The sequence below is a fragment of the Oryctolagus cuniculus genome, chromosome 12 (genome assembly GCF_964237555.1).
Source record: "Oryctolagus cuniculus chromosome 12, mOryCun1.1, whole genome shotgun sequence".
Classification (NCBI taxonomy): Eukaryota; Metazoa; Chordata; class Mammalia; order Lagomorpha; family Leporidae; genus Oryctolagus; species Oryctolagus cuniculus.
In genome coordinates, this window is record NC_091443.1 from 18,412,629 (window position 1) to 18,435,903 (window position 23,275).

Sequence of the window (23,275 nt, forward strand, 5' to 3'; positions counted from 1 at the left end):
CCGGAGGACCGTTCCAAAAACATCCAACCAGAAAGCCGAACGCTCTCCGGTGCGCTTCCTCCGCTCTCCGGGTAGAAACAAACTCCCGACGTGAAAGGTTCAAAAGGGCGGCGAATTTTTTTCTGTTTTCTTTTTTTCTTACAGTAGCACATTGTCCCACAGTTCTTAAAACAGTCGATAAACCCGAGGGACTCGTCAAAGGCCTGAAGAGTCTCCGCCCTAACTGGCAGTACTACTAGCATTTACTAGGAACTGTTTATAGTGTGGCTCCTGAGACCGTTAGGGCCGTGGGCTTGAGTAAATCAGGCGCTCAAAGAGTTTCGACAGATTCGGGTCGTTATCACAGAAGAATTCAGGGATACATGGAGTTGCGTCAACAGGCAATCTCTAAATAAATATTTACGGATTTTTAAGACTTCGACGATGGTACTGGCTTTTTTCTTTGGCTTTCCCTCGTTACCACGAATCGGCGTCTAAGCGTGTAAGAACTGTTTGGCATCCCCGCTCCCACGTGTTCTCTGCTGTCCAGCGGCCGCGGCGCCCGCCCTGACCCCGACCCTCAGCCCCCAGACTCGGCTGGCAGCGCAGTCCCCCATCCTCGTGCTGGTGCCGGCTGCGAGAGTTCGTGCTTAAGTATGGTCTCGTTTCTCTGCTCTGAGAATCCTGGGCGGCGGGCAGCGAGATGGCGGGGGTCTGCCGGGGCGGGCGGCGGGATGGCGGGGGTCTCTCGGGGCAGGAGGCGGGGGGTCTCCCGAGTACGTGGGGTTGAGCTGGGCTGCGAAGGCGGGCGGCGGGGTGGCGGGGGTCTCTCGGGGCGGGCGGCGGGGTGGCGGGGGTCTCCCGAGTACGTGGGGTTGAGCTGGACTGCCAAGGCGGGCGGTGCGACCCCCGGGGCGGCGGGACCCCGTCCCTGCGACCAGGGGAGGAAACGGAGGCCCGGGGCCCCCTCCGCCCGCGGGTTCGGGGCGTCCGGATGTAGTCGTGGGACGGAACAGATTAGACCCGGGTATCCACGCTGTGACCTTGGGCCGGCAGGCAGGGGACCCGCCTCGGAATACCGAGGTAACACCCCGCCCCCGCTCTCCCGTTCGGGCCGCGTAGACCCTTCCCTTTAGAGTAATACAGGTGAATCCAAACAAAAGCAAAAATAATGTTAACAGGGACCTTAAGGGCCCAACCTTGAAGACTTCTAATTTTTTGTATCTTGATTTTTCTCACATTTTTTAAATTTCAGCAACTTTTTCTCCATTTAACAATGGAGACTCAGATTGTATACGCTTTTTATATGAGTGTTTATTTTTTAAAGGCTTATTTTATTTGAGAGTTATAGAGAGAGAGGTCCTCCATCCGCCGGTTCACGCCTCAGGTGGCCACAACGGCTGGTGCTGCGCCGATCCGGAGCCAGGAGCTTCTTCTGGGTCTCCCACGTGGATGCGGGGGCCCAAGGACTTGGGCCATCTTCTGCTCTCCCAGGTGCACCAACAGGGAGCTGGATAGGAACCGGAGCCCATAGAGGATGCGGGCACTGCAGGCCGGGGCTTTAACCACTGTGCCACAGCGCTGGCCCTATATGAATATTTAAATATGACGACAGTGTCACAGCTGCAGGAAACCTTAGAGGTGAAACAGATGTGGCAGGAACGGTGACCTTCCCCCTCTGGTATCCGACGTCCGAGTATAGGTACTCGTTGAACCGACTTGGATACATCGTTTGGATCTCACAGGAGTGTTGAGTGTTGTCAGACTCAAGTGGAGTCGTGGAGCTCCTGGCCCAGTGCTCCTGGGCCCAGCCCTTCAGCCTGAAAGCAGCCGGCTGTAGTCTTTCCAGAGTACCTTTTGCTCTGGCCAACAAGAAGGTGAGTCAGGGCTGTCATGACTCCTACACCTGCTGCAGATGAGCTACGGAGAAGGGCCCTGTGGTAGAGTCCTGTTAAGCTACACTGATCCCACAAGTCAGCTGGATCCATTTAGACACTGGCCTGTCAGATAAATGACACTGAGAGCCCTGGGCTGGAAACTGGTTCACAACGTTTTTCTTCAGTCATCTTTCTTTTGTTAACATTTTTTAAGCTGTATTTTCTTTCTCTCTTCCACTTTCTACATATACATACACGTTTTCTGCTGAATTTTTTGCAAGTAAGTTGGAGTCATCATGAGCTTTAACTTTAACCCTAATTCTTCTGCATGTCCTTTTTTTTTTTTTTTTTTTTTTTCTTAACGATTGATCTGTTTGAAAGAGCTACAGAGAAGGAGAGACAGAGCGTCCATTTCCTGGTTCACTCCCCAGATGACCAAAATGGCCAGGGTTGGGCCAGGCTGAAGCCAGGGCCCGGAAGCTTCATCTGGGTCTGCCACATGGGTGGCAAGGGCCCAAACACTTGGACCATCTTCCACGGTTTTTCCCTGGCCATTAGCAGGGAGCTGGATCGGAAGTGGAACAGCCAGGACTCCAATCAGTTACCCACATGGGATGCCAGTGTTGCAGACTGCAGCTTAACCCACTGCAACACAGCGCCAGCTCCTTATTTATTTGTTGGTTGGTTTGCAAGGCAGAGTTACAGAGAGAGAGATCTACCATTTGCTGGTTCACTCTCCAGATGGCTGCAACTGCTGGGGCTGGGCCAAGAGGAAGCCAGTAGCTTTTTCCTGGTCTCCCTCGTGGGTGCAGTGGCCCAAATACCTGGGCCATCTTCTGCCGCTTCCCCAGGCACATCAGCAGAGGGCTGGACCAGCACCCATAAGGGGTGCTGGCGCCACAGGTGGAGGCTTAGCTGCTGTGCCACAGCACTGGCTCCAGCACGTACGTTCTTAATTCTGCTATATGGCCTGAATAAGGCTGCCAACTTAAGGCACCATATTCACATTTCCTAATTACCCCAAAAGTATTTTCTCCCCAAATACCCCATTTTGGTTCAGGATCCAGTTGTAACTGTTTAGTTTCTTAGTCCAGATCAGCCTTCAACCCCTTTTCTTTGTAACTGACATTTTAAAAGGGATTACAAATTGTCCCACTTTGTGGGTTTTCCTGATTACTCCCTCATGATCGGAGTCAAATCAAACACTTTTGGCCAGAATACCACTTGGGTGATGCTGTGTGTCTTACTGTGCCCCACCAGGATACACCTCATGTGGGGACCCGGTGTTGGTGATGCTAAGATAGTGACTGTCAGGCCTTTCTGATGTAAAGGGACAATTTTCCTTGTGTGGTATGATGTTTTGAGACCATAAGCCTGTTCCCCAACAGTTAATCCATCACTCAGTCACGTCTTCATCTTTGCTTGCATCGCACATCACCAGTGCTGAGGGACCAGGAGAAATTAGAGTGATGGTGTCAGGATGTTAGAACAATGGCAGATTGTAGACATGTGTGAGCAGAATTAGCGTCTGGCTTCAGAGTTGGTCCAAATCCGCGTGTGATTCTAATACACAACTGGAGGGTAGCTCCCACTGTGTCCTTGTTTATTTTTTCCAACTTCTGGAAATTTTCTTTCTGATGATGTCCACCTGAATTAGTTTTCGCTTCCTTCCTTCCTTTCTTTCCTTCTTTCTTTCTGATTTATTTTGAAAGGCAAAGTTACAGAGAGAGGGAGATCTTCCATCCACTGGTCCCCAAATGTCCACACTGAATGGGGCGTGGCCAGACCTAAGACAGGAGCTTGTAACTTCATCCAGGTCTCGCATGTGGGTGCAGGGCCCAAGCACTTGAGCCATCTTCCATTGTTTATCCAGACACTTGAGCAGGGAGCTGCTTGGAAGTGGAGCAGCTGATACTGGAACTGGTGCTCAACTGGGGTGCTGGCAGCGCAGGCGGCGGCTTAACTTACGCTGCCACAGTGCCGGCCCTGTGAATTAATTTTCTTCAGGAGCCTAATTAGTTTGCTCTTCTGCTCTTCTAGTAACTGAATTTCCAATCTGAGAAGAAAATTAATTTAGGGAAGGAACCAGGTGCATTGAAGAAGAGAGACTTCGTTAATGCAAGCATCTGCTGTGGCCCGGGAGTGCAGAGGAGGATGGCCCAACTCCTTGGGTCCTGCACCCGCATGGGAGACCAGGATAAGCACCTGGCTCCTGGCTTCGGATCAGCGCGGTACGCTGGCCGCAGCAGCCATTGGAGGGTGAACCAATGGAAAAAGGAAGACCTTTCTCTCCCTCTGTCCACTCTGCCTGTCAAAAAATAAAAAATAAAAAGAAAATACAAGAGTAGAGAGCAAAAACAAGAAAGTGTTGGGGTTGATGGGAAAAAGGTCAAACAAGCTTATGTGTTATTTTTAAGTACATGCTATTCCTCTCAATACCTTATTAGAAGCATTTTATATATCTTAGGGTGAGATAGGGAAAGTACTGGATTTTGAAATTGAACATCTTAGTTAAGCCCCAGTTGTCCCATTTACTGCCTGTGTAAGTGAACTCACATAAACATGTTTCTTAATATTTCTGAGCCATCTTCCCTGGATTAGTAGAGTAATCATAAGAGAAGTGTTATATATACTTATTATGTAGAAAATTAAGGATAGCATAATATTAATTTTTTAAAAAATGCTAAAGAATTGTAACCTCAAAATTGAGAAAATCAGTTTTCACTTATTAAAAAGGAAGGGCTTTTAATGATTTAGTCAACAGAAGTTTGGGTTTCATCAAAAATAATATTAGAGAGGCCAGCATTGTGGCATAGTGGGTAAAGCCACTGCCTGTGACTCCGGCATCCCATAGGGGTGCTGGTTTGAGTCCTGGTTGCTCTACCTCTGATCCAGCTCTCTGCTAATGTGCCTGGGAAAGCAGTGGAGGCCGGCCAAGTGCTTAGGCCCCAGCGCCCACATGGGAGACCAGGATGAGCTCCTGGCTCCAGCCTCCAGCCTCCAGCCTCCAGCCTCCAGCCTCCAGCCTCCAGCCTGACTCAGCCCTGGTCAGTGCAGTCATTTGGGGAGTAAACCAGTGGATGCAAGATATCTGCTCTGTAACTCTGCCTTTCAAATAAATAAAATAAATCTTAATAAATGAATAAAAGACTATTAGAAATTGACAGGGCTTCAGTCATATTATTACCACACTCTCATTTTCAGGCACGAAATCGGGCCTCTCTGGAGACGTTCAGACAGGTTGGACAGCTGCTTTTCCAGAACAGAGAGGAAACTCATGCATCAGAAAAGGTTTGAGCTTAATGACTGAGAAGATCTTCTTTACTATTAAGGAAGTCGGCTATGTTTTCATTTTCGGTGTGAGATATAAAAGTATAGTTTGTTGTTTCTTCCTGAAGTTCAGTGAGTGTTCTTTCCTGGTTCAACAGTTCAGAAAGTTCAGGGTCTAGTGGATGACCTCTTGTACTTTCAGGTAAAAGCCTCTTGGTAAACCTGGTTTCTTGCCTATTTTATTGCCCCCCCCCCCTTTTTTTTAAGTTCCTACAGAACAATAGGATACTATTGTATCCTATTGTACTATTACTTCCATGAAATTTTTCATACCATTTACTAGATCTTTTCAGAATGTTTTTTGAGTGGGAATCCAAAAGAACTCCAGTTTGGGAGTCTTGCTAACAATATTTACCATGCTGCAACTTGTACTCTCCACCCCCCCGCCAAAAGACAGAGCCACAGAGAGAGAAAAAGGTCTTCCATCCTTTGATGCATTCCCCAGAAGTCTGCCACAGGAGCCAGAAGTCCATCCTGGTCTGCCACATGGATGGCAGGGGCCCAAGCAGGTGGACAATTTCTGCCTTCACAGGCACATTAGTAAGAAGCTGGATCACAGGTGGAGCCGCTGGGACATGAACCGGCACTCCAGAGTGGGAGGCCAGCCCTGTAAGCAGCAGGATACTGCTACATCACAATGCCAGCTGCTGCATCTTTTTTTTTTTTTTTTTTTTTTTTTTTTTTAAGACTTACTTATTTATAAATCAGAATTACAGAGAGGAGAGGCAGGGGGAGGGAGAGATGGATCTTCCATATGCTGGTTCACTCCCCAGATGGCCGCAACAGCTGGAGCTGGGCCTGTCTGAAGCCAGGAGCTTCTTTCTGATTTCCTACATGGGTGCAGGGGCCCAAGCATGGGGCCAGCCTTTGCTGCTTTCCCAGGCACATTAACAGGGAGCTGGATTGGAAGTAGAGCTTCTGGGACTCTTAACCAGCACCCATATGGGATGCTGGCTCTGCAGACAGCAGCCTAACCCACTGTGCCCCAGTGCTAGTGCTGGTGCTGGCCCTTGCATCTCATTCTTGGCAAGGATGAAAAAACTATACAACCTCATTTTTTTAATTAACCTTTTTTGAGATTAAAAATTCACATACAATTATAAAAAAATTCATAACAGACCCCTTGTGCCCTTTACCCAGTTTTCCACTATGGAAACATCTGACAAAGCTAGAGTGCAATGTCACATACAAGATACCGGTATAGTTAATATCAGAACACTTCAAGTACACGATCTCTCGTTGCCTTTTTATTCCCTTCTACCCCGACCTCATCCCTAACCCCTGGCAACCACTAATATGTTCTCCAGTTCTGTAATTCTGTCGTTTTAAAAATGGTAAGTGGGGAGCCGGCGCCGTGGCTCAATAGGCTAATCCTCCACCTTGCGGCGCCGGCACACCGGGTTCTAGTCCCGGTCGGGGCGCCGGATTCTGTCCCGGTTGCCCCTCTTCCAGGCCAGCTCTCTGCTATGGCCAGGGAGTGCAGTGGAGGATGGCCCAGGTGCTTGGGCCCTGCACCCCATGGGAGACCAGGAAAAGCACCTGGATCCTGGCTCCTGCCATCGGATCAGCGCGGTGCGCCGGCTGCAGCGGCGGCGATTGGAGGGTGAAACCAACGGCAAAGGAAGACCTTTCTCTCTCTGTCTCTCTCTCTCACTGTCCACTCTGCCTGTCAAAAATAAAAAAAAATAAAAATAAAAAATAAAAAATAAAAAAAATGGTAAGTGGGATCATACAATATGCAAGCTTTTTTCATTCATCATTTTTCAGGCTGTTGCATGTACCAGTAACTCATCCTTATTATTGCTGATTAGTATTACATGGTAAAAATAAATATGCTGGTTTGTTAAACCGTTTGCCCACTGAAGAATATCTGATTTATTTCCAGATTATTTTCCCTCTTTTTCCAGGACTCCAATGCCACAAATATTAGCTCGTTACAGTCCTCCATAGTTCTGTTAATTTTTTTATTCCATTTTTCCCTCTTATTCAATTTGAATAATCCTGTTTCCAGTCTTCCAATTCACTAATTCCTTAGTCCTCTCCATTCTGCTGTTTTATCCATTGAGTTTATTTTGGTTATTATATTTTTTACTTCTTAAAATTTCCATTTAGTTCTTAATGTCTTGTATTTCTTTCCTGAGACTTTATTTCGTTGTTTCAACTGTGTTCACGATGAACTCACTGAGCCGTTTAATCCCTTGTCAGAGCATCTTCACACTTAGGCCCAGTGTTGTGTACCTACTGATTGCCTTTTTTTTTTCCATTCAGTTTGAAATCTTCCTAGTTCAGGGTATGAGTGTTTTTTTTTTTTAATTGTAACCTGGACATTTTGTGTATCTTGTTAGGAGATTATAAGGTTCTAGATTCTATTTAAACCTTCTCTTCTAGCTGACTCCATCAGAAGATGGTGGGGGCAGGGGTGTAGAGTGGCGTCTCACCTCTGGCGGAGGTAGCCCAGGTTCTACCCTGTGAGGCTGGAGAGGCGGCAGGAAGCGCCGTGCTATCTGAACATGGGTGGGAGTTCTGGCTCCTCAGCAGACCTCCACTGATAACTCCCTGGCTGGGAGGGGCTGAGTGGCTCTCTGCTTTCACATGGCTTCCCTGAACCCCTCAGGAGGGCAGCACAGCTTCTGAGTCTCAGCTGGGCCTCCTTCAGTGCTTGGAGGAAAGGGAGAGAAGCTCCTCGTTCCTGCTGCTTGAGTTGGACGCCAGGCTCCTCCCCTTGTGGTTGCCACCAAGTGGACATGGGGCTCTTGCGGCTGCCTGACAGGGACGACCGTCTCCTGCTCCCTCTCTGGCCTTCTCCGTCACCACACTGCTGCGTGTGTTGGACACCTTGTTACAGACCTCTGAGGATGGAGATCTGGGCTCACCAGTTGGACTAAGCTGGTGTGGATAAGGATAAAGGCCACCATTTTCTTTTCCTGTGGTGTTTGCCAGAACAGTAGCTACTGTTTAAAATGTTTTCTGTGACATACATTTGGGCCTAAACTTGAATTCCCTACTTATTTTCAACTCCCTGTAAGCTTCATAAAAACTTCATGCTTTTCACAGCCTCATTCAGTACAAAATGAATGTACACACTCAGTTGATCTTATGTTATCAGGGAACTCAAAACTAAATATGAAGCATAACATATATGTCAGCCTACACTGTCCCTGATTACTGTTTCCTTTACATACTGTTTCATTTCCATTTGAAGCAGCTTTATTTATAAAATGTTTTTATATGAGATGTTCAATCTTTTTTAGGACTAAGGTAGTGTAAACAATGTGATTATCATATATGTGATAATCCATATGTCTAGATTAACTGCATCCAAGTCCTACATTTAAGATATATAAAAATCTCAGTATCCAAGTCCTGCATTTAAGATATGTAAAAATCTCAGTAATCCAGAAAGACTTTGATTTGTCTTATGTTCACTAGTTTCTGAGCAGTCTCTGATTGCCCTGTTTGAACTGTAGAATATTTAACTCTCATAACTTTTTTTAGAGTTTTTTAGAACTCTTAAGTATCTTTCATAAGGGTTGTTGAATTGTAAGTGAATGCTGTTAACAATTAGTAGAACCTTTGCATTTACTTAGAAGTCATTAAAAATGTAAAAGAATTATTTGTAGCAACCTAATTAACTGAAATTATTTTACGAAGATACCGGAGATTGGATTCTCTTCCAACCTTACCAAGAATGGGGCTTTAACAAGTGTCTTTGTAAGACAATAGAGCATACTGCCTTGAAACTGGAGATAGAGATAGGGCCTCTGAGTCTCCTACTTAGGAAATCTAATTTTAAATGATAAGGTCCTGTGGTCCCTAATGATCCCTGAGATTGGGGTGGCCTGTAATTACAGTTAGAGATGTATAAATATGAGCAGTGATTATCTCACTCTTCAGGTAGCCTGTAAACATATACAAATTGACAAACTTTTTTTTTTAATCAGGTGATTAAAAAATATACGAAAAGACTATGGCTGGACAAATACCAGAATCTGATCAGATAAAACAGGTAAGGTGTTAAAATAAAGGGAAAGGATTTATCAAAAAAGTTATACACTTCTAAATACAACCATGTCAGTTGGTGATCTTGGAAAATAAATGTTCATTAAATGTTTATATTCCATTTCCAAAAAGTGGACATTAAGTGATATGAAGCATATGTATTTTTCAGTTGGCTAATAATCAGGAAAAAATATTCAACTAGAAGACTATATTTTGTAGGTTGTATTTGTTAGTAAAATAATTTGTCATTATAGGATATTTTGTCTTACTATAAAACATCAGTAATTTAAGTTTCAAACCATTTTTGTTCTAAGAACCAAATATCAAAAAAACCTTCTGGTTTGTTTGTAGTTTAAAGAATTTCTCGGAACCTACAATAAACTCACAGAAACCTGCTTTTTGGACTGCGTTAAAGATTTCACAACAAGAGAAGTAAAGCCGGAAGAGGTATGAAAAGTGTTGCTCACTAAAAACTTGCTAAACTTGTCCTGAACAATAGGATATCCCTGAACGTGTCACAGATTCCTACTTACTACAGGAATGTGGCTACCTTTTAAGTTCCAGTGCTTGACAGCTGAAATGACCAAGGACCCATGGCACTGAGTTTAACAGTGCCAGATTTGACAGTTCCATTGTACTGAGGTAGACATTTTTAGGGAAGATGCCTGGGGTTCTGGGTTACTGTTTCATGGCGAACATTCTTAATAGCTTCCAGTCGTGATGGCCTCGTCAGAGAAACTTGACACAGCCTTTCTATGTGTGGCCCAGAAAACTTGGGTTGACTTTGAAAAAAGCAGAACGTGAATTTGGTGGTTTGTGTTGTGTAACTAGACTCTGAAAACACAGTCCTATTAGCAGTCTTTAAGTGTTCTCACCCAATTTTACTCAAAATGATATAAAATTCTTCCATAGAAAGATGTTGATAAACATTAATACCAAAAACTTAACATATAACCAATAATCAGTAAGTACTTGTTAGATAATTGACAAAGTTTAGGAAAGATGCTAAGTTTAATATTGTTAGAAAGTAAAAGATTGAGAATTAAGTTAAAAGTGTTGAGAATGGAGTTTTCATTTAAAAAAATGCATTTGTTGCTGTGTTTACATTTTAACAGTCTAAATAAAGGGATAGGCATACGGATTGTCACTTTATACTGACACAGACTTATGGAAAATCCAGACTAGAAGCTTCTTGAAGGCAGGGACTTAGCATTGTTCTTAGTGCCTAAAAACTAAGGACATTCAGTATCGATTCTTTTCAGTTGATGAAATTATCAACAAATGAAAGCAGTGGCCACTTAGAACTGATTTAATTCTCAGATATACTCCAAAAAAAAAAAAAAAAGGCAAAGCACCTATGCTCTTCTTTTAGAATATGTGAATTTTTAAAAACTACATTTTTATGTTGCCTTTTGGATTTTTCCTTTTTACTTTTAGACTACCTGTTCAGAACATTGTTTACAGAAATATTTAAAAATGACACAGAGAATATCCATGAGATTTCAGGAATATCATATTCAGCAGAATGAAGCACTGGCAGCCAAAGCAGGACTCCTTGGGCAACCACGATAGGGAAGTCCCGAAGGACGGACTTGCCGAGAAAGATGGCCAGCAGGTGTTGCCCTGAGAACGGGATTCATCTGATAGAATCCCTGAACGCAGTAGGAGCCATGACAAACCATCCATCATGGCTGTCTAGCAGATGAAAACCACTGGAGAAACAAAGATTGCTGTTCACCAGGAGTAACTGAAATAGAAGGTCTTATTGTTCAGTGAAAATAACAAGATGCAACATTTTGTTGAGGCCTTACAATTCAGCAGCTTGGTCACTTGACTAGAAAAATAAACCATTGTTTCTTCAATTGTGACTGTTAATTTTAAAGTAAAATATGTGTTCAATCATGTAAAAGATAAAAAAAATTTATTGCTAAAAGTGAAATAAATGGAAATATCACTGAGCAGTTGTTTATGCTACAAGAGTACATGGTATTCTGACTGGACTGTGGATACGGTGAATGTTTTTCAATCACGAACATCCTCCAAGTATTCCTGTTCATTCATGTCTGCCTCAAATTGCTGGTAAATACACAAAACAGTTAACTTGTTGATCATTGCAATTTACAATCCTTTTCTTGCTCCCCTCTTGAGTCAGGGTGGACGTTACACATTCTCATCTACTTAGGTTTTATATCTTCAGGACATATCCCATCTAGCACTAGCTTTGGAATGTCCAATAATTGACCATTACACTCTAGTAGCACCTGTGCTGTTGTGTTTGGTTCAGAGGCTGAAAATCTAACATGAATGAGTCCAAGTATGACCAACAGTATACAGTTCAGTCTCAGCCATAACATGTGACCACAAAGTGAACCAAAGCTAAAGTACTATCTTATGGCTAATAAATTCTGAAAGAAACCCAAGCATTTGTAGGAAATTCTAGTTGATGTATTAAGTATAGCAAGCGGTCTGATAAACGTAAATGAATAAGCTAGTAATAAATTGACTTACACATGGACTTCATTTGATGCCAATAGAAACTTGTTGTAACAGAACAGTAATTAGCCTATGTTTGAATTTATCAAAGTACTTATTGTTTTATCACATTAATGGAAAGTAGTTATCAATCTGCATGAAGTTGAAATGTTGAAGCATGTACAATATTTAACAAAACATACAATCATTATAGTCAAAGAAACAAGAAATAGATTTGCTTCACTTGAAGCAAGAAGAGCACCAAAAATTCAGAGATTTTCCTCAAAAGTTTGGGCAACTGCCACACATCCTTTGCTATTTCTATATAATTAAGCCCCATAGGGTCATTTACTGTGTACAGTTTGCAAAGGTGATTAAATAATGTACTTACCTGGCAAATAAGGGGAACTCTGTGCAACAGCATCTCAAATACCTTGGGAGGGAGCGTGTATTTGAAAACCTTCAGGAGTTCCCGGGGTTGCCCACACAGTAAGAGGGCGTTACTGAGATGTTCAACTCCCATTCTGTGCTCTCCTGAAACAGATCGATAGGTGTTAAGCACAATTTTAAAGTTCTTTAAAGTAAGGATTCTATAAATTACCAGGAAGGCAACAAGCATTAAAAATAAGACGCTGAAAACCGTATCAAACAAGACCATGTAGACGAGTCTCGTGAGTGGTGTAGAGCACTAATGTGGGATGGGGAAGCTGCAGTCTGAATGCGACAGCGCGTGTAGACGTGCACTCTTGTACTGTAAATGGTTAGCCCTGCACCTAGTACACTGGGGAGGGGTCCTGAGGGGCTTTCTTTCAACTTCTTAAAAATAAATTCCATTATCAAAGAGTTGAAACAACATTTAGTGTAACATGAATTACATATCCATAGGAAAAAATACACTTAATTAAATTCAATTTTTTTTCAGGATTTATTTTATTTATTTGAAAGGCAGAGTTAGAGAGATCTTCCATCTGCTGGTTCACTACCCAAACAGCTGCAACAGCCAGGGTTGGGCCAGGCCAAAGCCAGGAGCCAGCAGCTTCGTCCAAATCGCCCATATGAGTGCACAGGCCCAAGCACTTGGGCCATCCTCTGCTGCTTTCCCAGGAGCATTAGCAGGGAGGATTCCGACTGGCACCCATGTGGGATGCTGGCACTGCAGGCTGCAGCAGCTTAAGATACCACAACACTGGCCCCTGAATTTCTAAGTAAAATTTTAAAGTGAGTTTTAGGATGATTGGCTGTACAGCAGCAAAGAATCAAAATTAGTTGAGAGTAGAAATTACTCAGGGTTTCTGACTGAGTGAGAACATGGAATGACAGTTTCACTTCTTTATTTTACTTTTAGGAATCTGGGGCAGAGATCAATGAAGTGATTTAAGGTTTCAAGGGTGATTAATGCCAGCGTAGACCAGAGAGTGTATACCTGTCTTCAGGTCTTACATTAACGTGGTAGGTGAACTTTGACACACGTAATATAACTAAGCCAGAAATGAAAGTTAATTTACTACAGCTAAATATAATATTAGAGTCTTATTAAAGATACCTACTTTTTTTTTTTTTTTTGGACAGGTGGAGTTAGACAGTAAGAGAAAGAGAGAGAAAGGTCTTCCTTCCGTTGGTTCACCCCCAAAATGGCTGCCATGGCTGGAGCTATGCTGATCCGAAGCCAGGAGCCAGGTGCTTCCTCCTGGTCTCCCATGTGGGTGCAGGGCCCAAGGATCTGGGCCATCCTCCACTGCACTCCTGGGCCACAGCAGAGAACTGGACTGGAAGAGGGGCAACTGGGACTAGAACCCGGTGTGCCAGCACTGCAAGGCGGAGGATTAGCCTAGTGAGCCACGGCGCTGGCTGACACCTACTTTTGTATTCTTAAGAGATTTTCACTGCTGAGTTTTTAGTAATAGTTTTCTTACCTATTTAAGATGTTTCTTTCATGAAATACTATGCTAATATTTCACAAAAAATTATTTTAGCAATATTAACAGCTTTATGTAGGTAATACAGTAAGTCAGAATACTTTGATTCTGTAGAACTTTTTAAAGGGAAAAAATGCCTGCTCTTGAGCTTGATGGTGCTAACAATACAAATGTGATCAACATGGTCAGTTAAGTCAATCGACTGATAAGCTCATTTGTACCAGCTCCCATACAGAAATGACCACAGTTAAGGTGGGTACAGAACTTTGTTCTGAAAGCAAAGTAATAAAAATGAGGAGTAGTAGCAGAGAGGAATGGAGAGGGCTGAAAAGATTACAGAAAACTGGGTGAAAATTACCACATTAGAACACTGGTCTCTGCGTTGGATTTAAACTCTGGCAAGCTTGGGAAATTTAAAAAAATACTGATGCCTGTATCCCACCACTAGAGATTCTTGTGTAATTGGTTTGTTGAGAGTTTGTTTGTTTCATGGAGAATGCTTCATGTTTGTTTCATGGAGATTTAAAGAATAGGCAGTGGGGCTGGCATTGCAACATAGTGGGTAAAACCACTGCCTGCAACATGGGAATCCTATATGGACACGGTTTGTATTCAAGCTGCTCCACTACCCATCAGGCTCCCTGCTAATAGCCTTGGAAAAATCAGCAGAGGATGGTGCAAGTGCTTGGACCCCTGCCAGCCACATGGGAGACCCAGAGGAAGCTCCTGGATTCAGCCTGGCCCAACCCTGGTCTTTACAGCCTTCTGGAGAGTGAATTAACAGATGGAAGATCTTTCTGTCTCAATCTCTCTAACTCTTTCAAATAAATAAATAAACCTTAAAAAAATTAGGTGGCCAAGATTGAGAACTCTATGATAAAGTTTAGAAGTATATAGCCCTTAAGAGATTTAAGGGTTCACTGAAAAATGATATCCCTTTTAAAAAGAGGTAAAATCCCAATTTTATAATTTTTGTTCTAATGATTTAAATATTTGTAATTTATCTACCACTAAATCTAAATTTATCACATGATACTTGTTAATATGAATAGGAATGAAATGTGATAAAGTATTTTATTTTTTCTTTTGATTTATATTTCAGAATTTTCTTCCTCACATTTATCCTATTCAAATTCAATAAATTTTTAAATTGAAAAATTTTATTTATCTTAATTTACCCCTTTATCTAGAAGGTTCCCTATCTAGGTATAAATCCAGATTTTGTGAGGCCCCTCACATAGACAGTTTGGGGGCCTAAGAACATAAAACCATGAATACAGAATTGCTAGGGAAACTTGGAAGCCAGCTGTGCAAATGAACTCCTGTACTTGTGTGAACTCATTCCTGTTTGCATCATGTAAGTCAGTTCCATGGATTTTCTCATTAACATTTAACAGATATCTTTAGTCCATTTAAAAAGTTGCTCCACCTAAAAGCAAAGACAAGAACTAAATAAAGTATTAAAACTTCAATTATGATTAACATGCAATGACTTTGAATGGCTGCAAATGTTTTTCATTACTCAAGATGTTTGTAATGGTTTTAAGCCAGTGAATAGGTAAAAATCTTTGCATTGCTATAGTTGTCTAGGATATTCCTCTTTTTATAAATCCTAGAGAATTCCATCCACTCAGAGATTGAAAAATAGAACCTTTTATTGTGAAATACTTTCAAATCCATCCGGAATAAGTCAAATCCAAGTACAGTCCATGGCCATTGTATTAAGATAGCCCCTACAGGCATCACTATATTAAATATAGTATATGGGCATTTGTAATGATTTTATCAAAAGTATTAAGAATGTTGTTGGGGAGGGGGACTAGCGTTGTGACATTGTGGGTAAAGCCCACTGCCTGTAACACTGGCAGCTTGTCCTGGTTGCTCCACTGCCGATTCAGCTCCCTGCTAATGGCCTGGGAAAAGCAGTAGAAGGTGGCCCAATTGCTTGTGCCCCTGCTACCCATGAGGGAGACCAATCTCTTGGCTCCTGGCTTTGGCCTTGCCCAGCACTGGCTGATGGAGCTCTCTGGGAGAGTGAACCAGCTGATGGAACACCTTTGTCTCTGTTTCTCTCTCTGTATGTAACTCTGACTTATCAATAAAAAAAAAAAAATCTTTTTCTAAAATAATGCTTTTTTAAAAAGTATCCAAAAAAAAAGGAGAAAAAAAATTTTAAAAGCAGTTAAAATTTTTTTAAAGTTTTGATTAACAATCATCTGAAAAATGCACTAGAACTTTATATGGCAATAATGAGGTGTTTGCCTCCCCATCTGCTTTCTTCCAGGACTACGTGCAACATAGACTCGTGCACTAACTCAGGCAGGGATGAGTGAAAATGCTAGGACAGAGTCTGTCTAACTGAAGCATGCTAGTTAACACCGCTAACTTATTTGACATATAAATTCTAATCAGCAAATATTTAGTGAAAGTAAATGACCATAATTTAGTAAAGAATGTTTATATTCTTACCTCTAGATAACCAAAGTTCTCCCATCTGTACCTCTTGCAAAAAAAGTTCCTGTAATTTTTCATTCTTTGCTGTATCCCACAACTAAAAGATTCATAAAATAATTAAAATAGTTAACAGTGAGTAATGAATGTAAGTTATATGGTTACTGATCAAAATTATATGGCTTTTATTTGAAAAGCACATCTTGAACGCGGTCTCTAAATCCAAAGTATGACAAATGCCCTTGTTCTTTATAATATTTAAACAAATTTCCTAATATGGATGATTAAAAAAAATACCTGGTCTACTCAAGTTAGGTTGAGATGCTTGTAGTAGCTCTCATTCCCATGTATTTTACCCGGCTTAATAAGTACACATGTCAGAAATCCTGCTGTAATTAATAGAACAAAGGAGGCTGTGTTATTTTCTTGCCTGCAGTATTAACAGTGCTTGTTGACCTGGCTGCAATGACTTCTCAGCCTACAGAGTCAGTTGGTTATGATATCTATGCATGATGGAAGTTACGCTAAGGCTTCTACAAAGAAAGGGGCAAAGGATAAGGAAGGAGATTGGCAGAGCAGCTGGTGAGTGTTGAGAGGATGCTTCCTTTGCTGTGGCCCAGATCACGAAGATGAGCATGGCCAAAAGATGGCACCATCACTGATAGTATGCCTCCGGCTGGTAGAAGGTAGAATGGGCAAGCACTAATCCAAAATAACAACTTCACTTCCAGTCGCTTCAGTCTTTTTTACCTGAAGACTGTTTGTCTTCCCTAGAATTCTCATTTTAAAATGGAATGAGCTTGGAGGTTTGGGGATGGTTTCCCATTCAACCTTTCAGGCTTGTATCAGCAAGTATGCTAATAATCAGGAACAACCACAGGTTTCATTCAGTAGATTCATAGCACGAGCTAGGGCAGGACACTCGAGGAACTGGGAAGGGTAAGAGACAGACCACTGTGCCTATCCCCAAGGGTCAGTGACACAGAAGTATGTCATGAAGGCCAAAGCACAGGGACATTACATTTGGTTGGAGAACCAGGGAGGTTTCTCAGAAAAAGGCAGCACTTGAGATGTAAGTTTGATGAAGCAAGTATAAGCAAGGCCACATTTCAATGCCAAATTACCAAGAGATCTCAGTTATTTACATGGCCTGTGATAGGGTGAATGTGGCAGCAGTAATAATTACAGTTACTGAAGGTCAGCTATGGACTAGGAGCTTCACATAAATGATATCCCATCCTTAGGAAAGCCAATGTAGAAGGCACCCATGGTAGAAGGCTGTGTTGCCAAAAAGGTCTTTAATCTGCAGAGTAGGAAGCTACCCTGAGGTACATACAGGGACACTCCAAAAATTCGTGGAAAATAGAATTAAAAGGTAGGCTTATTGTAGTGCAAAAAAAAATTTTTTAAACCATGCATAGTTTTTTGTAATACCCATTTTCCATTAACTATTTACAGACCTCTCATTCAGAAGGGATTTGATGTAGCACAAGAATAGAGGCAGGGAGATAAGTCAGGAAACTATTACAATAGCTGGCTAAAACGTAATCTTTTGAGTGAAAGGTAATTGTGAACTATATAACTATATGTTTGCTTGCCCCTGGGAGCCCAGCCCACCCTTTACTCCCAACTGTAAAGGAGTTAGCTTCCAGGGGATCCAAAGCCTTGCCTGGAGCCCAGCAAGCAATCCCCACCACGCCCTGCTCAAATTGCTTGCAAATTCTGGAGCAAAGTAGATTTTAAGATGTAAGGACAACAGACAAAAGGAACACCCCGCGTAATAATCCTGCCCTGAGAAGGATCTAGCTTTCTCGGGTTCCTGGGAGACTTCCTGTTGGGGTTTCTCCTACTCTATTGCTCATCTCTGCCGTCCTCACGCCTAGGAGGCTTCCAAACTGGCGCCGCCTGCCCACTGAAAGCGGGTTAGGCTTTAACTGCTCCTGCCATTTCAGAGAAGAACCCAGGAATCTGCAGCACCTCTCGGGACTGAGTTAGTTAAGCTGGGTCAGTCGCCAAGATAATTACAACTGTCCTCTAAACACGCCGCCTCCAACCGTGTCTGGGCAGACAATGAGGGTGCACCTGCTTCTGGGTAGCACGGGCCTGAGGGCACACAGGCTGTGTGGGCAGTGCACCTGCTCCCACTTCGTTAACTTTACGGCTGCCCTATCCCAGCCCGGACTTGTTCCTCCTGTGTTTCCTTTGGTAAAAGCAGCGAGCCAAAACTCAATCAAAGGCAGACCCTGCGCTGGGCGAGGCTGGCACCTGCACCTACGAAGCTACCTGGGTGTGGGTAAAGCTCGTCACCTGAGTGCCCCGCGCCTCGGCCCTCCGCTGTCCGGCTCTTCTTTCTGCAAACACAACGCACCGGCTGCAGGCCCCGGGCCGAGGCGCTCCCGGCTGCCCGCCCGCGGTTCGCAGTGCCCGGCGCCGCCCGGCCGCGCCTCCGCCGCCGCCGCACTCACTGTCCCGCAGGCGGCGCTTGAACGCGGGGTCGCCACGCCGCTTCCGGTCGAAGTAAACGCAGTAGCCGAGGAAGGCGACGGCGCCCAAGGCCGCCAGGGTAGCCAGGAGGCCCAGCAGCGGGCGGACGCAGGACATCCGGCCTCCGGCGCCCCAGGAGCCGAGCGTTAGGCGCGGGCCGGCCGGCCGGCAGGGGCGGCCAGCGGCGCGGCCTTGGGCTCCCACGCGGCCGCGAGGCGAGCGGACTGGGAAGTCGAGGGTCCACAGCCACCACGTAGCAGAGCGCTGTCCGAACCAGGTCTGTCGCACTCCAGATTCAGAAGCCCTGGCCCTGCCCTAAAGGCCTCCGGCACCCATCCAGGCCGATCTGAGTGCCTGGGGATCTGCCCAGCTGGGCGCTTGGGTCTCCCTTCGTCCTTTTCCCACACCTGCAGCATTCAGGGGTCAGCTTTGTGTACCCCCTGGTGCACAGCGCCTCCCGCTGGCCCGTCCTCCCGGCCTGGCCTTTGTCACCGAAAGGATACAGTCCTCAGAGGTCTCCAAGCCCCTGACATCAGGAGCCGGAAGAGGAAGGAATATTATTATTATTATTATTAAGTCAAAGATACAGAGAGAGAAGGGGAGAGAGAGAGAGAGAGAGATCAAGAGAGATCTCCCATCTACTGGTTCACTCCCCAAATGGCCACAAGTACCCGGGCTGGGCCAGACCAAAGCCAGGGGGCCAGCAGCTTCAGCCTGGTCTTCCACGCAGGTGCAGGGGCCCAAGCACCCCTTCTCTGCAGGCTGATGGCCCCGGGGGCCTCACTGCTTCCTCAGGGACCGCGTGCTTCTCCTAGGATACTCTGGCTTCCAGCTGAGGACTTGGTCCTTGCCAAACCCTGACAGCAAACACAGGAAAAGGACAGGATCAGTAAGCGTTACCGGCCATCTGGATCCGCGTGCTGAATCCCCTGTACAGATAGAAGTGTCACAGCCGCTGGAAGGAAACAGATTACCAAGGCGGACGTTGTCTCAGAACCGCGAGGAAAACCAAAAAGTTCCCGTGCAAGTGTGAAAGGGAGAGGCGGATGTCTTCTTCGCAAATTCAGACACCACTCTCACTGACTGGTGACAGAGAATTCCCATTAAGCTTTGATGATGTTCCAATAGAGAGAGCATTAGTAGTAGTCCCCAGTGCAGGGCGAGGTGTAACTGTAATATAATAAATTACACGTTTGGAGAATATGGTTTGGTAGATATCGATACATGTCATGGAATCATCACCAAAATCAAGGCAGTAGCCTAGTCATCCCAGTTTCTTCCGGCAGCTTTAATAGTTTCCTGCTCATGCCCCAGTGATCCCATATAGGTTTTTTTCTCTCATTATTGGTTAATTTGCATGTTCTAGATTACTGTATGAATGGAGTCATATAGTATGTACTATTTTATTGTCTGGTTTCTTTATGCAACATAATTACTTTGAGATTCACGAATATTATTGTACCAGTGGCTCATTTTTATTGGTAAGTAGTATTCCATCTTATGGCTATGCCAACATTTATTTAGCATTCATCTATTGATGGACATTTGAATTATTTCCATTTTTTTTTTACTACAAATAAAGCTGCTAACAGCATTTATATACAGGTCTTTATGTGGATGTTTCCTGTTCTCTTGGGCAAATACCTAGACCACTTAGTAAGGGCATGTCTTGTTTATTTGTAAGATTTATTCATTTATTTGAAAGGCAGAAATAGAGAGAAGGAGGGAGAAAGAGAGTACTTCCATCTACTGGTTTACTTCCCAAATGGCCCCAATGGCTGGGACTGGGCCAGGCTGAGCCAGGAGCCAGGAGCTTCTTCCAGGTCTCCCACATTTGGTGCAGGAGCCCAGGTACTTGGGTCGTCTTCCACAGCTTGCCCAAGTACATTAACAGGGAGCTGGATGGGAAGTGGAGCAGCTGGGACACCCGTATGGGATACCAGCACTGCAGGAGGAGGCTTAAGCTTCTATGCTACAGCAAATGCCAAGGGCTAGCATTGTAATAAGCAAGTTAGGCTGCTCCTTGCCCCATCAGCATCTCCTATCCAAGTCATTTGATTCGCTGCAACTCCATTTATGATCTCAGCTTTCTGCTAATGTGCTTGGGAAGGCAACAGAAGATGGCCCAAATTCTTGGCTCCCTGCCACCCATGCAGTAAACCACGATGGAGTTCCTGGCTCCTGGTTCCCGCGTGTCCCAGAGGTGACAGATGCAGCCATTCAGGGAGTCAACCAGTGGATGTAAGATACCTTGCTCACTTTCTCTTTCAAATTAATAAATAAACCTGGCCGGCGCCACAGCTCAATAGGCTAATCCTCCGCCAAGCGGCGCCGGCACACAGGGTTCTAGTCCCAGTCGGGGCGCCGGATTCTGTCCCAGTTGCCCCTCTTCCAGGCCAGCTCTCTGCTGTGGCCAGGGAGTGCAGTGGAGGATGGCCCAAGTGCTTGGGCCCTGCACCCCATGGGAGACGAGGAGAAGCACCTGGCTCCTGCCTTTGGATCAGCGCGGTGCGCCGGCAGCAGCGCGCTGGCCGCGGTGGCCATTGGAGGGTGAACCAACGGCAAAGGAAGACCTTTCTCTCTGTCTCTCTCACTGTCCACTCTGCCTGTCAAAAAAAAAAAAAAAAAAAAAAACCTTAACAAAAAAAGAAAATGCCAAATATGTTTCTAAAAATGTTACCATTTTGCATTGCTAACAATGTATTGTATCAGAGTTCCAGTCTCTCTGTATCATATCAGCACTTGGTATGATTAACTGTTTTCATTTTAGTCATTATAATAGATATGTAATAGATTTATCTTGCATTTCTCTAATGCCTAATTATATTGAATGGCTTTTTCTTGAATAAACTTGATTGTTTACAGCAGTTTTGTGTTCACAGCAAAATGGAGTAGAAAGTACAGAAAGTGCTTATATGCCCCTCCCCGTTACCAACATTCCCCACAGAGAGGTATATGTGTTTGAACTGATGAAGCTAGCAATATTGTCACCTAAAGTCCATAGTTTGCATTGGATCACACTTGGTGTTGCACAGATGTATAATGGTTTCGGAAAATGTATAATGACATGTATGCACCATTATAATATCAGAGAAAAATTTCAGAGTTGGCATGGCGTAGTGGGTTAAGCAGCCACCTTGACACCAGCATCCCATATGGACACCGTTTCAGGTCTGGCTGTTCCCCTTCTAATCCAACTCCCTGCTAATGCATCTGGAAAACAGCGGAAGATGGCCCAAAGCCAGAGCAGGGACAGGTGGAAGCCAGAAGCCAGGAGCATCTTTCTGGGTTTTCCATGTGAGTGCAGGGGCCCAAGGACTTGTGCCATATTCCACTGCTTTCCCAGGAGCAGTAGCAGGGAGCTGGATCGGAAGTGGAGTGGCTGGGATTTGAATGGGTGCCTATATGGGATGCCGGCGCTGCAGATGAAGGTTTAACCTTCTACACTACGCCAGCTTCAAGCAGGTTGTTTTCAAAAGCATCGGGTTTTAAGCATGGGTGTCTGGCCTAGTGAAGATTCTGATTAAGATGCCTGCATCCTCTGCCAAAGTGCCTGGGTTCTGCTAATTCACACCCTGGGAGGCACTGGGAATGTGTCATGTAAGTGGGTTCCTGCCTCTCTGTGGAAGACATGGATTGAGCACTCAGCTCCTGGCCTTTGGGGACTTAACCGGCAGATGGAACCTCTCTCTCTCTCTCACCTTTCAAATACTGTCTCTGTGCCTTAGACTAAAAACCACTTGTCCATATATACATCAGCTTAATTCTGTGCCCTCTTCTGTGAATCTTATTCCAGAAACACCCTATTTTGATTATGGTGGCTTTATAACTCTTGCAATTAGGTAGTGCTTGTTAATTCTAAGTTAATAGTTCTAGCCTAATAGATTAGGCTATTCTTATACTTAGCTTGCTAATTTCTACAGAAATCCCTGCTATGATTTTAATTGGGATTGCATTGAATTTAAGAAGCAAAGAAAATCTCAAAATGCTATAGTTGATGTTCTATGAATAAGGTATATCTTGTTTACTTAGATTGGCTTTGTCTCAGCAATATTTCACAGTTTTAAGTAGAGAGATCTGTCCCATCCTTTGTCAGATTTATCCCAACATATCAAATTGTTGTGCTATTGTAAATTATATTTTAACAATTTCAATTGCTGACTACTTATTGTTAGAAGATGCAGTCAGTTTTTGTATATTAATCATGCATTATACAATTTTGTTAACTCACCAATCTGGATAATTGTGATTTTTTTTTTCTTATCTGAATGTCCTGCCTAGAACCCCAGGTAGGAGAAACCATTCAGTCTTTCATCATTAACTATGATATTAGTTGCCGGTTTTTCATAGACATCCCTTGTCATGTTGAGGAAGGTCTTTTATTTTAATATTTATTTATTTGAAAGACAGAATTAGATGGGGCTGGTGCTGTGGTGTGTCACGTTAATGCCTTGGCCTGAAGCGCCGGCATCCCATATGGGCCCCGGTTCTAGTCCTGGCCGCTCCTCATCCTATCCAGCTCTCTGCTATAGCCTGAGACAGCAGTAGAAGATGGCCCAAGTCCTTGGGCCCCTGTACCTGTGTGGGAGATCTGGAAGAAGCTCCTGGTTCCTGGCTTCAGATCAGCGCAGCTCTGGCCATTGCGGCCAATTGGAGAGTGGACCAGCAGATGGAAGACCTCTCTCTCTGTCTCTCTGTCTCTCTGTCTCTCTCTCTCTCTCCCTCCCTCTGCCTCTCCTCTCTCTGTGTAACTCTTTCAAACAAATA

At 44.2% G+C, this 23,275-nt stretch overlaps 2 protein-coding genes across 10 annotated transcripts; one reads left to right on the forward strand and one right to left on the reverse strand.

Annotated features, from left to right (window-relative positions):
* Positions 1-41: 41 nt before the first annotated feature.
* TIMM9 (translocase of inner mitochondrial membrane 9) lies at positions 42-11,143 on the forward strand. 6 transcript variants are annotated; one of them, XM_070053589.1, is made up of 6 exons: positions 491-633; positions 1,682-1,856; positions 5,061-5,147; positions 9,128-9,192; positions 9,537-9,632; positions 10,623-11,143. In XM_070053589.1, the coding sequence occupies exons 4-6, from the start codon at positions 9,154-9,156 to the stop codon at positions 10,755-10,757; spliced, it is 270 nt and encodes an 89-aa protein (XP_069909690.1). In that variant the 5' UTR covers positions 491-633; positions 1,682-1,856; positions 5,061-5,147; positions 9,128-9,153; the 3' UTR covers positions 10,758-11,143. The 6 variants fall into 6 exon arrangements, with proteins under 6 accessions (XP_069909689.1, XP_069909693.1, XP_069909692.1 ...); XM_070053588.1 differs by lacking the exon at positions 1,682-1,856 and having other exon boundaries at positions 42-633; XM_070053591.1 differs by lacking the exons at positions 491-633; positions 1,682-1,856 and adding an exon at positions 76-481.
* On the reverse strand, positions 1,276-18,810 carry TOMM20L (translocase of outer mitochondrial membrane 20 like). Of its 4 annotated transcripts, none has more exons than XM_017348338.3 (5): positions 18,490-18,810; positions 18,332-18,375; positions 16,043-16,124; positions 12,049-12,191; positions 1,276-1,566 (listed from the first exon to the last, which is right to left on the reverse strand). In XM_017348338.3, exons 1-5 carry the CDS (start codon positions 18,623-18,625, stop codon positions 1,363-1,365), a joined length of 609 nt encoding a protein of 202 aa, XP_017203827.3. In that variant the 5' UTR covers positions 18,626-18,810; the 3' UTR covers positions 1,276-1,362. The 4 variants fall into 4 exon arrangements, with proteins under 4 accessions (XP_017203827.3, XP_051678184.2, XP_069909688.1 ...); XM_051822224.2 differs by lacking the exon at positions 1,276-1,566 and adding an exon at positions 3,590-3,912 and having other exon boundaries at positions 18,490-18,751; XM_070053587.1 differs by lacking the exon at positions 1,276-1,566 and adding an exon at positions 3,920-4,164 and having other exon boundaries at positions 18,490-18,754.
* Between the last annotated feature and the right edge of the window lie 4,465 nt (positions 18,811-23,275).